The 15924-nt window shown below is 36.1% G+C and overlaps 1 protein-coding gene across 1 annotated transcript in view; it reads left to right on the top strand.

Moving 5' to 3' along the window:
* tbc1d8 (TBC1 domain family member 8) overlaps positions 1 to 12482 on the top strand; it is a 47297-nt gene extending 34815 nt beyond the window's left edge. The window contains exons 12-20 of the mRNA XM_079619657.1: positions 2016 to 2301; positions 2840 to 2945; positions 4432 to 4530; positions 4618 to 4686; positions 6086 to 6329; positions 6858 to 6923; positions 9000 to 9077; positions 9172 to 9272; positions 11576 to 12482. Of these exons, the coding sequence (XP_079475783.1) occupies positions 2016 to 2301; positions 2840 to 2945; positions 4432 to 4530; positions 4618 to 4686; positions 6086 to 6329; positions 6858 to 6923; positions 9000 to 9077; positions 9172 to 9272; positions 11576 to 12013 (1487 nt within the window). The 3' untranslated portion in view covers positions 12014 to 12482. The remainder of the gene's footprint in view (positions 1 to 2015; positions 2302 to 2839; positions 2946 to 4431; positions 4531 to 4617; positions 4687 to 6085; positions 6330 to 6857; positions 6924 to 8999; positions 9078 to 9171; positions 9273 to 11575) is intronic.
* The last annotated feature ends 3442 nt before the right edge of the window (positions 12483 to 15924 follow it).

Below are 15924 nucleotides of genomic sequence, written 5' to 3'. Positions count from 1 at the left end.
CTAAAATTCAATTTTGTTAGATTACACTTGCAAATAATTCAGATTTACACAATTCAAATTCAAATCATTTTGTCATAATATAAGCTCCATAGAGTGACAGTCGCGCAAGCCAATCCTGTGATTCGTCCCGAATGGAAATAATGAGCTGTGTTTAATGAAGATTAAACGGTCTAGAGTCACTCGATTTTTATACTCTTTTTATCAGAGTACTTACATTTTAATTATGCATTGATATATATAGAAAGTTTAATCAAATTTGGTAAAAAGTTTTTATATAAATCCTACCTACCCTACCTTTAACATAAATAAAATTTAACTTAAAATGTAACTTGAAATACAATTTACTGAAAATAAATTTCAGCTAGTTGCCAAATAAATATTTCTCATTTACATTTAGTTGATGTAATAAAAATACTCAATTAAAATTAATAAAAACTATAAAGACCTATTACAAAAAATAAATTAAAAAAGATTCAGAAACAGGGTTTTTATAGGTAACTATAACTAACTAAATAAAATAAAAATTTGATGACTTGAAATAAAATACAATAAACTTAAATAAAATATATAAAAAAATGTTTTGTTTTATTTCAGCTTGCTGCCAAATAAACATTTCTCATTTCCATTTAGTTTATGTACTAAAAATACTCAAAAAAAATGAATTAACACTATAAAGACCTATTACTAAAAAAGACAAAAATCAAAAAACAAATAGTAAAAACACTAAAAAGTACTAAAATGTTAACTTAAAAGGAGAACGAATAAGAAAAACAGAAAAAAAAAATAACATTCAAACTATGTATATATTGAGTATAATAGTGTCTCAATGGTACTAAAATAATACTGTTCAGAAATCAAAAGGGGAAAAGTGGTATTTTGCATTAGCTGAGAAGTGCTTCTCCACTAGAGGGCCTCAGGAGGACTGAAAATAAGACGAAAGCATTCCCACACACACACACACACACACACACACACACACACACACTGCTTTGGTCTTTGAAGCTCCAGGATTTGTACTGTCTTTACATATTTACCGGTAATCATATTTTTCCATTAAAAAGAAATCCCATTTCAATTAATCATTGAATATTTCATATTTAATAATTTTCACTGATATGCACCAATATTTTATATTTAATCACATTTTCATTAATAATTTCAATTAATAATTTAATATTTCATGTTTATTCATTTTCATTTATATGCACCAATATTTCATGTTTAATATTTTTTCATTAGTCATTTCAATTAATAATTAATTTAATATTAAATCACTTTTCATTAATCATTTCAATTAATCATTAATTATTTCATATTTAATCATTTCATTAATTATTTCATATTAAATCATTTTCATTTATATGCATGCACCAATATTCCATATTTAATAATTTTCCATTAATCATTTCAATAATCATTAAATATTTCATATTTAACCATTTTCATTTATATACACCAATATTCCATATTTTATTATTTATTTTATTAGTCATTTCGATTAATCATTTAATATTTACCATAATGACTTTCATTTATATGCACTAATATTTAATATTTAATTATTTGTATTAGTCATTTTAGTTATTCATTAAACATTTAATATTTATTCATATTTCATTAAATATTTAATAATTATCTTGTTATCTATTATATGCAACAATATTTCATATTTAATCTTTTTTAACATATAAGAGGAAGCCTGGAAAAGTTATGAAAATTAATAAAATCCTAAAACATCATATAACGAATTTGCATTTTTTCCCCCCAGTCTCGTCAGTTGAGTAGAAATTGTGATAAACACTTTTTTGTAAAAAAAATAAAATAATAATAATAATCCTTTTCCTTAATCTTTATTCAGTGACTGAGAACCAGACCAGAAAAGTTATTGTTTTTCAAAAAATTGTGAAGAACATTCAGGTCTGAAACCAGGGAGTATGAAGTAGTGTTTTGGTCTGTGCTGGTCTGGCTCTCCACGAGCCTCTATGACGATGTCACTTCCTCTTCCTGTCTCTCAGGAGCTCAGGTGGATCAGTCCGTGTTTGAGGAGCTGGTTCGCGAGCGTCTCCCGGAGCTGTCGGCCCTGGTCCCGGATCTGTCCCCGCTGGCCTCGGCGTCGCTCACGTGGTTCCTGACGCTGTTCGTGAGTGTGTTGCCGTTCCGCAGTGCGCTGTGTGTGCTCGACTGCTTCTTCTACAACGGCATCAGGTCCATCTTCCAGATCGGGCTGGCGGTGCTGGACAACAATGCAGGAGAGCTGAGCTCGTGCACCGATGATGGACACGCGCTGATGATCCTGACCAGGTGATTCACTGACACATCAGAGACGAGACCCTGAACCACACAACCAGTCTGGAGTCGCACAATAGCAACTATACATTGTATGGGTCAAAATTATCCATTTTTCTTTTATGGCAAAAATCATGAGGATATTAAGATCATGTTCCATGAAGATATTTAGTAAATGTCCAACCGAAAATATATAAAACATGTATTTTTGTGAGTGAATGCAGCACAATCGTGAACATAAATGCACAACTTTAAAGGAGATTTTCTCAATGTTTACATTTTTTTGCTCCTCAGATTCCAGATTTTCAATAGTTGTGTCTCGACCAAATATTGTCCTATCCTAACAAACCATACATCAATGGAAAGATTATTTATTCAGCTTTCATGTTATATATACATCTAAATTAAACAAAAATGACCCATGTGACTGGTTTAGTGGTCCAGGGTCACATATTTACAATGTAGCTTCCCTCCATCTGTTCTTTATGTGACTGTAGTTTTCAACTTTGAGGCATTTGGTCTCGTTCTGGTGACGTGACTGTGTGTTTGTCAGTTTCCTCGAGCAGGTCCGACACGAGGAGGAGTCACATGCTTGTCCTGAAGACACAGGAGCTTCTCAGCATCTACACATCACCACTCTCATCACTGATGCGTATGAGGTGTGTGTGTGTGTGTGTGTGTGTGTGTGTCTGTGTCTGTGTCTGTGTGTGTGTGTGTGTGTGTGTGTGTGTGTGTGTCTGTGTCTGTGTCTGTGTGTCTGTGTGTCTGTGTGTCTGTGTCTGTGTGTGTGTCTGTCTGTGTGTGTGTGTGTCTGTGTGTGTGTCTGTGTGTCTGCCTGCCCGAACCGCATCGTCACACATCTGAACACCCGAAATGAAAAACAAACAAATTGTAAATATTTCATACTGTCATGAGACTGTAGTTTGTATTAATTTTATTCAACGGCAAGAATTATGTTTTCTTTTTAAAATTCATAGTTTTTCATTCTCACAGGCAGGGACACAAAGCAAAGTCTGCTGTAAAGCAACTCTAAAAAGACATTATTCAGCTCAATTCTTTTCAGTGTTGATTCGGTTCAGGTCAATAACTGTGTAAAATTCATGAGTTACGAGTTCAGATATAAAGAACATTTACAGATGACAATAGTCTCATTATTCAGCTCTATACAATAGTATTAATATTGACAGACAATAATATTGTCACTCATAATATAATTTTGACATGGTAAGGATTTTCTTTTCCCCAAAAATGCTTACTGGACAAAAACTTACTAAACAACTTTTATAATTTCTGAACTGTTTTTTTTTCTTCTTCTTTTCTCCTCGTTAAAAATGACTGTTTATAAATCTACTTTTATACTTTGTTATTGCCAAATATTAGATTCACATCACTACTGGATGCATAAGCTCAGATAAATGAAGCCTATGATCAATCACTTCCAAAAAATAAATACAAAGCCTGTGCTAATTGAAAGAAAACTGAATATTGAATCCAGTATTTGGTGATATTATAGCATAACGAGAGACTTACAAATGCCGGCTGACCGGGAATTATTATGTGTGATTATTCAACTGTTTTTAGTGTGTAATGTTGTTGTTTGAGCATTAAAAAAAAGCTCTGCAAAGCTCCAGTTCTTCTCTATATGAGTGTCAGTGTTTCTGAACTCCTGAAACGCCTCCATTGTAGTCTCGAGTTTCTCCCGGGAACGAACACGTCTCAATATTCCTCATTATAATAATTAATACGCAGAATAAAGGGGCGGAGCCTGGTTGAGTTAGTTAGTAGTGTGTTAAACTGGCGGTTATGGTAAGGGGCGGGACATTTCTCAAACACACTCGAAGCGCTCGACCAATCACAACACACTGATCCAGCCGACCAATCAGAGCACAGTGTGCTTTTCAGAAGGAGGGGCTTCATAGAGACAGGAAGTAAACAGAGCGTTACTGACAGACTGGGAAGAGAGGAGCCGCAACAATGGAGAATATGAGGAGAATAATCAACATTCAAACTCAAAAACACAATCAAGACTTTAAAAATGTTAAATTATGAAACCGATCAGCTCTAGATCCTCTGATGTCATCATCTGCTCCCTGTGTCAGTAAAAGCTCATTCATCATCTTCATCTTCCTCTTTGTTTCTTGACAGAAATTTGGGAGTGTGACGGTGAAGCATTTGGAGATGCTGAGGTGCCGCCACCGTGTTCAGGTCCTGCAGGCTCATGAAGACAGCACCAAAGACAATGCAGTGAGACTCTCATTGGCCTCAACGCTCTCTCTCAAATGCTTCTGCATGTGTGTTTATTGCGGTTGAGTTTTTGTGCTGTGTTTTCAGTTGCGATTGGTCATCCCAGACGTGTCACTGTCACCGGAAAACCTGTCTGAGCTCTACGACCTCTTCAAGGTGTGTGTGTGTGTGTGTGTGTGTGTGTGTGTGTGTGTGTGTGTGTGTGTGTGTGTGTGTGTGTGTGTGTGTGTGTGTGTGTGTGTGTGTGTGTGTGTGTGTGTGTGTGTGTGTGTGTGTGTGTGTGTGTGTGTGTGTGTGTGTGATCACATTTATTGAGTCGGAGTAGAATAAAATATGTTTTCATCTTTACTAGTCTCTCAAAACTTACATAACTTCAAACTTTCTGATTGTATATACAGTACTGGCCATGTGACGTCTAGTTTTTAATGACCCTACAAGTTCATTAAAGCGAGACACTACAGGTGAATAGGGTAAAATTTTAAAATAGTAGATATCACCATGAAACTTCCTCAGTTGATTACTTGCACAAGTATAATAAAAAAATGTATTACAAGTTTTAGACATTTGAATGTTTAATTATGCAAATTAGGCATTATCTCATAAAATATGCGCAATGTTGCATATATTTTCAGTAGATAGATCTGAACATATGATAAAGCCAGGTTCAAAATAATTGTTTCAGTTTGATTACACACAAGATTAAAGATGTTCAGAGGGATTTCGGAATATATGCTTTCATTACCTAGGAAATCTAAATATACTGTCCATAAAATATACTATACTATCAATTTTCACCATATTTTTTTAATTAAAATGTCACATAAATCAGGCCAGGAATGATTTATTAACAAATCCCTCTGAACATATCTTCAGAATACTGCTAAGTGTATAACTGGAGAGTTTGGTGTACATCGGCTGAGATGTTTGTACTGGAGAATGACAAAAAACTCATTTTGAGAAAAAGGCATTTAAAGATTTGTAATGTAAAAAATCTAGGGCTGTCAAAAAATGTATCGTGATTAATCGCATCCAAAATAAAAGTTTGTGTTTACATAATATATGTGTGTGTACTGTGTATAATTATTTATATATATAAAAACACACACAATCATGTATATTTTTAAGAAAAATTGGTCATATTTATATATAAAATATTTATATATAATATAAATTATATAAATGTGTATACAGTATATAAATGCAAATATTTCTTAAATATATACATGAATGTGTGTGTGTTTATACATAATAATTATACACAGTACACACACATATATTATGCAAACACAAACTTTTATTTTGGATGCGATTAATCACGATTAATTTTTGTACTTGATTTTTTGATAATTTTTTTTGATAATTTATGCATATTTAATTTAGAGAATTCCTCATTTGCATATTTAAACAAATCATGTAATACAAGACATGTTTGCAATTCTTAATGTAATCAATCAACTGAAGTGTGAAGTGTGAAAGTCTATTAGTTAACATGTTACCCGATTCACACCACACGTAGCATCTTGTCTGATAGATGACTATGAGTTGTGTGTTTCAGACAGAGCACTTCATCAGTCTGTACTGGGGTGACGGCGTGTGCAGTTCCTCGGGTGTTTCTCCTGCGATGGGCGCCTGTGCCGAACGCTACTTCGTGGACCGAGCGCAGTTTAAGAGCCTGTTTGAGCTGCTGACGCCCTGGATCTGTGGCACACACACCGATACGGTCGCCCAGCGCACGTTCACACTGCTGGACCAGGACAGAGACAACCTGTTAAACTTCTCTCAGTTCGTTCAGATGCTGGGTAGGACTGTGTGTGTGTGTGTGTGTGTGTGTGTGTGGCTTATTCACGAAATATATAATGACCCTGGACCACAAAACCAGTCACATGGGTCAATTTTGTGAAAATGAGATGTATATATCACCCGAAAACTGAATAAATAAGCTTTCCATTGATGTATGGATTGTTAGGATAGGACAGTATTTGGTCGAGATACAACTATTGAAAATCTGGAATCTGAGGAGCAAAAAAATTTAAACATTGAGAAAATCTCCTTTAAAGTTGTGCATTTATGTTCACGATTGTGCTGCATTCACTCACAAAAATACATGTTTTATATATTTACGGTAGGACATTTACTAAATATCTTCATGGAACATGATCTTAATATCCTCATGATTTTTGCCATAAAAGAAAAATGGATAATTTTGACCCATGCAATGTATAGTTGCTATTGCCACAGATATACCCGTGCGGCTCCAGACTGGTTCTGTGGTCCAGGGTCACATTAATGCGTTCTGTCCTCATTGACTCGTGTGTCTCTCTCTGCAGATGTTCTGTACTGTGAGGAGCTGAATGAGAAGATCCGGCTCCTGTATCGACTGCACATCCCGCCAGGTTCATCACTGCTGACTGTTATTGACTCTGACACTGGATTAATGCACACTGCAAAAAATAGTTATCCTAATTATTATTTTGGTCTTGTTTTCCAGTTCAAATTAATCAACTTGAAGGGCAAACAGACATTTTATGTCCGTTTACAGTCTTAATTTAGTGTCTACTAGAACATGTTTTCCTGCTTGAGTGTTGATTATTTTCCTCTTATACTACAGGGCCGTTGAATGCTTGAATCTGATTGGTTGACGAACGTTCTGAGGTGTGCAATTATTTTCAGGGAACCGCACGGCCAAAGTAGTTCCAGGCAGGTCTTGACCTCAGTACAGTTACATATCACTTCGCGTAGTCAACTGTAATAACGGACAATAGGATACAATTCATAACAAGAGAAACTGCAGCCCATGCGCTTGATCTGCAATTTTCAATGTCCTATATAATCAATAAAAAATTAAACTGAATATTTAAATAAATTGATAGTCCTGTTGCACGGGTTTTCGTAATTATTGAAGATAATATAACAAATAAATAAAATTGATAGGCCTATACTTGTTAAAAGGGCTTTGTGTTTCATTTATTAGTCTTCTAGTCTACTGTCACTAATAGAAAAAAAAAGAATGAACGAATTAATTAAAACGAATTGAATTAATAAATAAATAATAATATTGACGCACATGCTTCTCTCTAAGGCCGGTTATGAATGTAATTTGATACTTATGAGTCATGACTAATCATGCACGCGTTTTCAGCGCGTTCAGTCTGTGTTCACAGCGGTGTTTAAAATCTGCTGCATTCACAGTCAGAGAATGTTTCTAGTCGTTAAGTGTGTCCCCAGCATTACTCTGCTATCAGCGGCTCAAACCTCCGTTACTAACTCTAAAATGACGTTCTGGAATTAGCAGCGGAGCATGGGTTTAGATGCGCAAGGAATTAGTCCTACATACAAGAGCATTTTAATGACAAAAACTTTACAAACGTCTTGAAATACATCATCTGAACAATATTTCGAGGTGTGGTAACTGTAGTATAAGCAGAATAATTGACTCCAGACCGTTGAATTATTATAAAAATAATGCACACCCGAGGTGGTAATGCGGTCACGACGCGAAGCGGAGTGCATTATTTATAATAATTCAACGGCCTGTCGTCAATTATTCCTTACATATTCTCCATTGTTGCGGCTCCTCTCTTCCCAGTCTGTCAGTAACGCTCTGTTTACTTCCTGTCTCTATGAAGCCCCTCCTTCTGAAAAGCACACTGTGCTCTGATTGGTCGGCTGGATCAGTGTGTTGTGATTGGTCGAGCGCTTCGAGTGTGTTTGGGAAATGTCCCGCCCCTTACCATAACCGCCAGTTTAACACACTACTAACTAACTCAACCAGGCCCCGCCCCTTTATTCTGCGTATTATATACTTTATAATTAATTCCTCATTATTATATAATGAGGAATATTGAGACGTGTTCGTTCCCGGACTAAACTCAAGACTACAATGGAGGCGTTTCAGGGAGTTTTTCTTTGAGCTTCAAACAGCAACATTACACACTAAAGAAAGAAGGAGAAAAAAATCATAATAGGGCATTTTTTATATATTATAATAAGTCTTCTTTTCTTAAAAATGTATCTTTGTTTAAATAAAGAAAAAATATATTCTAATGGGGTCAGAAAAATAACATTTCTGCCCCCATATTGTTCTTGTTTTAAGCAAAAACTATTTCTTTTCAGAAAACAAGACTTAATATATTAAGTAATTTTGCTTCTCACGTAAATGTCATTTGATTTAATAATGTTTTAGATATTTGCACTGGAAAACAAGACGGAAGTACTGAGGAAGAACACAATTTTTGCAGTGCATTAATGTCAAATCAAGTCACCTTTATTTCTATAGCGCTTTATACAATAGAGTGATTATTGAAGTTCAAGTTTAGCTCTCATCTGATAGTGTCGGTGCAGTCAAACTGATCATATCTCAGAATATGAATTGTCTTTTAAACTCCCATCTTGATTTGACAGCAGTAATTCTCATTAGCATGATTAGCAGTGGACATGGAGAGCTCATGGTTGTGATGTTTTCTTCACAGCGTTGAGTGAGAACGCAGAAGACTTGTGTCCTCTGAGTCCAGTCCTGTCCAGCACCAGACCGCTGTATGTGAACAACGGTGGGTTTCTCTACGGTGTGTTGGTCGTGTGTTCAGCTCAATGCTCCTGTGATGATGTTTGATCGTGTGTGTGTGTGTGTGTGTGTGTGTGTAGGTGAGAGTAAGAGTTATGAAGAGCAGCTGCAGCAGATGCTTCAGGACTTGAGCAAAGACAAGGACAAGGATGAGGAGAAGCCTCTTCCTCACATGAACCAGGTGAACCTTTATCTTAGGGTTATGGACTCATATTAATATGTTAATGCATGTGTATGTTTAGGATTTAGGATATTTTACTCATCAGAAACCAAACTCGCTCATGTACAAGTGATGATCCTCGCTGTGATTGGCTGCGCTTTGTTGCGTTTCATCTAGGGCTGTCAATCGATAAAAAAAAAAATCGCGATTAATTGCATGATTGTCATGAGTTAACTCACGATTAATTGCACGATTGTCATGAGTTAACTCGCAATTAATTGCATGATTGTCATATGTGAACTCGTGATTAATCGCATGATTGTCATGAGTTAACTCACGATTAATTGCATGATTGTCATGAGTTAACTCCCGATTAATCACATGATTGTCGTGAGTTAACTCCCGATTAATCGCATGATTGTCATGAGTTAGCTCGCGATTAATTGCATGATTGTCATGAGTTAACTCGTGATTAATCGCATGATTGTCGTGAGTTAACTCGTGATTAATCGCATGATTGTCATGAGTTAACTCGTGATTAATCGCATGATTGTCATGAGTTAACTCCCGATTAATCGCATGATTGTCGTGAGTTAACTCCCGATTAATCGCATGATTGTCATGAGTTAACTCGTGATTAATCGCATGATTGTCATGAGTTAACTCGTGATTAATCACATGATTGTCATGAGTTAACTCGCGATTAATCACACATTTTTTTATTTGTTCTAAATGTACCTTAAAACTTTTCACGTTTGTAATATTCTAATCATTATGGGCATTGATAAGTACGGATGCTTTATGCAAATTTATGTTTATTATTGAAACCATAGTCAACATAGAGCATGAAGACGAGACATGTTTCAAAGATCATAGATGCTTTTCAAAGAACATGTTCATGTCTATTGGACACATGAAGAAAGAACAAATAAATACCAGGTTCCCATTACTTCTCTTTCTTTGCACTGAGCAATTTACTAAAACAAACATGTTTAGATGTTTGCATGACAGGGCAGCTCTTCTGAAAATGCTCAATGTACATTTATTATTTATTATTACATTAGTTTGTCTCTCTCTGTGCCCATTTTTATGAAGCTACATTCTCAATAAAACTGTTTTCATTGGTATATTTTACTGTTTCTGTTGTCAAACAACGTAATGAATATGAAATAGTGACTGAAACGCGACCCATTAAACATAACCAGCTCTCCCTTCCAAGATGTTAATCTGCCCAACAATCCTGATAATCAAGCCGTCGTCTGATCAAATCAAATACACATCAGATAAAGACAATATCTGTGCTGTGATTTCTGCTATACTTGCATGTAAAATTAGAGAAGCAACATAATATCTATGTTTAACTGAACTGTATTAACACGTTAACTTTGACAGCCCTAGTTTCATCACAGATCAAGTCAGCTTTTTTTCACAGCGCTTTATACAATACAGATTATTTCACTGTAATAAACAGAAAAATAGCAGAATCAATGATGCAAACTTCATCTAATATGTGACCCTGGACCACAAAACCAGTCACATGGGTCACAATTTTGAAATTGAGATGTATACATCATATGAAAGCTGAATAAACAATCTCTCCATTGATGTGGTTTGTTAGGATAGGACAATATTTGGTTGAGACACAACTATTGAAAATCTGGAATCTGAGGAGCAAAAAAATGTAAACATTGAGAAAATCTCCTTTAAAGTTGTGCATTTATGTTCACGATTGTGCTGCATTCACTCACAAAAATACATGTTTTATATATTTACGGTAGGACATTTACTAAATATCTTCATGAAACATGATCTTTACTTAAAGGAGAACTCCGGTCAATTTTAACATTGAGCTCAATTTTTAGTAAATTTGGAGTGCTGTCAATACAGAGAACAACAACAAAAATCGGTGTTGCGTACACTGCGTTATCCTCTTTTTAAAATAGTAGATGTGAAAGATTCCTGCAGTAGATGTGAAAGATATGAATAAAAATGATGTTATTTCAGCCAGCGCACATACCTGTATTTACATCCTGTTTTTGATCAAAGTCCAAAGTAGTCGATTGTCGAGTGTGATCATAGGTGACTAAACCTATGCGCGTGAACTCGACAATCGACTACTTTGGACTTCGACCGAAAACAGGATGTAAATACAGGTATTTACAGTTCTCCTTTAATTAATATCCTCATGATTTTTGGCATAAAAGAAAAGCAGTCGCTCATTATCATTTAAAGAGACATGCACCGAAACGGGTCGCTGTGAACAGAACAGCAGATGGATGAGATACTGATAACTCAGAAGTGTTGTGTGTGGTTTGTCTCATCAGCGGGAGTTCATCCAGTTCTGCAAGACACTGTACAGCATGTTTCAAGGCGAGCCGTGTGAGGCCGAGCTCTTCCAGGCCATCGGGATGGTCACCAGTCTCGTTCTGCAGATCGGGGAGGCTGGACACCACGCCGAGGACGCTTCCCGAGACTCGGACGCTCCCAGAGACTCGGACGCTCCCAGAGACTCGGACGCTTCCCGAGACTCGGACGCTCCCAGAGACTCGGACACTCCCAGAGACTCGGACACTCCCAGAGACTCGGACGCTCACTGGTCCGTCAGCTTCGAGCAGATCCTGGCCTCTCTACTGACCGAGCAGGTTCTGGTCAACTTTCTGGAGCGGCCCATGGACCTGAGCGCAAAGATGGCGTCTGCAAAGGCACGGCAGTATCAGGAGCGCGCCGGTCTGCTCATGATCCAGCATGCAACGGGAAGCTGATGAGGTCCAGACGCCAGCGCATGGAGGACCGAACCGCACTGCACTGCAAAACATGACGTGCTTTCTAGTACGAATATCTAAACGTTCTTAAATCACGAGACGTTTACTGGAGGAGAAGCTGAATGACTGAAGGTATTAATGAAAGTGTATCAAAATGAAGTGAGTTTATGGTTAAAACAAGAACTAATATCTGACAATGGGGTCAGAAAAATAATTTAAGTGGATTTTTCAGACGTCATTAGTAGATATTTGTTCTTGTTTAAAGCTTCATTTTGATTTTTCAGAAAACAAGACTTCGCTAGTTCACCCAAAAAATGAAAATCAATCATTATTTACTGTTCTAAACCAACATGAAGACTTCTTCTGTTGAGCATAGAGGAAGATATTGTGACGAATGTTGGTAATCAAACAGTTTCTGGTCCCTATTGACTTCCATAGTGTTGTTATTTTATACAGGCGAAACTGGAATATGGTGCAAAAGTTCATTTATTTCAGTAATTCAACTTAAAAGGTGAAACTAATATATTATATAGACTCATTACATGCAAAGTGAGATATTTCAAGACTTTATTTGTTATAATTTTGATGATTATGGCTTACAGTTTATGAAAACCTTTTCACAATATTCTTTAAATTTGGGGTTTTCATAAACTAAAAGCCATAATCCTCAAAATTATAACAAATGAAGGCTTGAAATATCTCACTTTGCATGTAATGAGTCTATATAATATATTAGTTTCACCTTTTAAGTTGAATTACTGAAATAAATGAACTTTTGCACCATAGTCTAATTTTTCCAGTTTTACCGGTATATTGGGACCAGTTTGAAAACAACATTCGTCACAATATCTTCCTTTGTTCAACAGAAGAAGTCTTCCAGGTTTAGAACAGTAAATAATGATTGATTTTTATTTGTGGGTGAACTGTCCCTTTAAATGTATCTTGATTTAAGAATGTGTAGATATTTGTACTTTTGCTTTGGTTTCCAGTACAAATAAGGAGCATAATTTTTTGCAGTGTGGCGTGTATAAATCCCATGATGCCGCAGGGGTGAGCTGGACTCCCCTCACTGACTGCTTTAATGTGGGACGTCGTGCAGCGGAGCCACATTTATCTCATAGTGTTTTAGTTTCATTGTCCTAGGTTGAGGACAATTTAGTTTCATTGTTCATAGTACAGCTTTACAATTAGGTTTCATTTGTGAACATTGGTTCACATTAAAGGATAACTCTCGCCGAAATTAAACCTAGGCTCTTTTTGTTAATCTACCCGAGTCAAACTTTCGTGTAAAAGAATATTTAGAATGGAAACGTCACTTTAAAGATTGACCATATTTTCGTTTTCGGTCAAAAAGCCTTTTGAATGGGAGTGCACGGGGCACGTCTATGATAGCATGTTTTTCAAACACTAATGCGGCTCGACACATGAGACTGTGCTGAAGCGTCACCAGCGGCTCTACACATGAACTCCAGCATTGACTACAGTGTTTGTGAACACAGAGTTTACTAAAGAGAAAGGTTTGTACGCGTACGTTTCCGGTGGCTGGAATTCTGTCAGTCAAAAGTAATCGATCTCCGAAAGATGGAAAGCTCCTAAAGCTTGTTTCCATATATATTCCAAGTGTCTAAGTCTATCATGCTTTTCATTGGAATTACAAGTTCATGACATTTCCTCATATGGAGTCGCATTCGGAGATCGACTACTTTTGACTGACAGAATTCCAGCCGCCGGAAACACTAACTGATGAAGTGAGTCGTACAAAACCTCTCTTTTTAGTAAACTTTGTGCACACAAACACTATTCTCAATGCTGGAGTTCATGTGTCGAGCCGCATTAGTGTTTTAAAAACATGCCATCATAGACGTGCCCCGACGTGCACTCCCATTCAAAAGGCAATTTTGACCGAAAATGAAAATACGGTCAATCTTAAAAGTGGCGTTTCCATTCAAATTCTGCTTTTAAATGAAAGTTTGACTCGGGTAGATTCACAAAAAGAGCCTAGGTTAAATTTTGGCGAGAGTTACAATGATTAATACTTCTAAAGCATTTATTAATCTTAGTTAATATTAATCTCAACGAATCTGTGACTTTAGTTACTCCACTGTGAACTAACATTAACGAAGGTTAATAAATGCAGTAATATTGCTCATTGTTAGTTCATGAAGTTCAGAAATGAGACGTTGTCTGTAAAGTGTGCCTGATTTACATGATCTGCTCCTGTTTTAAAGTGTTCAAGCGCGGCTCCGCTCACTGGCGTCGGCTCGATTGCTATAAATGTGTTTCGTCTCGTCACATTGGAAGCTTTTGGTGTGGATTCTCACATCTGAACAGGTGCGCGCTCTTAGATGACGCACAAGTTCAGTCTGATGGGATTGTTTACATGTTACTGACTGTATAAACGAGACTCGCATGAAGGAAATATTGATCATTATGATGATTTGACGTGTTCCAGCAGATGAATGATGATTTCTGAAACACGTTTGAAGTTTAAATGCTGCCGTGTTCAGCGGGTTTTGATCATTTTGATTAAAATTGATGAGGTCAAATTTTTTTTTTTTAAGGAAATATTGCAAGATCAATATCACACATTTAGAAAATGGATACAGTGAATGTTTATTTTAGTGCCTACTTTAAGAAATTAAATGATTTTGATTTGTTATCATGTTGATTTCATAGGAATATTCCAGTTTAAGTTTTAGTTAAGCTTGATTTGAGGACATTATGCCAATTTCATTTTTTTAAGAGCCAAAAAAATCAAGGTTTTGGTTAAATTTTTTATAACTTAAAAGCTGAAATGCAATGCTTATTTTATATTAATTCTTCTGTTAAAACTTGTTTAATGGGATTCTGATGGAAACAAAGTTTTAAAGTTTTTTTTATGTTAAACACAATGGGTCTCATTCATGAAACATTCGTTAATATACGAGTAAATATGTGCGTAGAGACCTTCCCGAAAACTCTTCTCCCGATTCACAAATATTTCGTAAACGTCAGATGTGAGGGTGAAATGTGTGTGTGTGTGTGTTCATGAATTCCAATCAGTCGCAAATGGGACGCGCGTGCACGCTCATTCTCAATTACCATAAACCCCGCCCATTAAATCCGACTGACAACCATATATGGGCATCATATTATGACACCAAACGAAGGATTTCAACATGTCTTAAAAGCGAATGAAAAAGAAAAATTTCTCATTTATCAGAAGTTCATTTAAAACGCCACATTTTATTTTCAAGCGTACATAGTGGCGTATCAGGTCCTAAAAAAAGGAAGCTGGGCAGATATTACAGACGCAGTTACTGGAGTTTCATCTGTTCATCGAACAGTCCCAGAAGTGAAGAGAAAATGGTTCGACAAAAAAACAAATTAGTTCACTTCGAAATACAGCCCAGCCCTATTGAAAGCAATTAATTATTTGATTAAAGTGTTCCGTCTGCAGATGCTATCACTGGCTCTCATAATAAAAGTAAAAAGAAAAAAACGGATGTAATTACTATATATCATATTTTTTAAAATGCTGTGTAAATATGTACCGATTAAGGTGAATTAAAATGCAGCCTTATTAATGAGCAAAACGTTCGGATGTTAAACGCATATTTACGAGTGGCTGGAGATTTCTTTCGTACCAACTAATTTGGAAAATACGAACATTTTAATAAATCCGAAAATTTACGCCAGAACCACTTTACACACGATTTACACACACATTCGTTCTGCTCGTGTTTCATGAATGAGACCCAATGTGCTTTAACATTTCGATTCACTTCCAATTTAAGCGTTTCACTGCAACCCAGATTTTGTGCCAATTTTAATTTGTTGCAATTAACAAAGCCACAAATGCTCATTAATTTTCTATTTATTATTTGAGATATGCACAGTGAATAAGCTGACACTGTTTCAATATGACAATC

Source organism: Phoxinus phoxinus (assembly GCF_949152265.1).
Source record: "Phoxinus phoxinus genome assembly, chromosome: 7".
Taxonomy (NCBI): Eukaryota; Metazoa; Chordata; class Actinopteri; order Cypriniformes; family Leuciscidae; genus Phoxinus; species Phoxinus phoxinus.
Note: the sequence above shows the minus strand (reverse complement) of the source record. Positions and strands in the feature narration are given on the sequence as shown.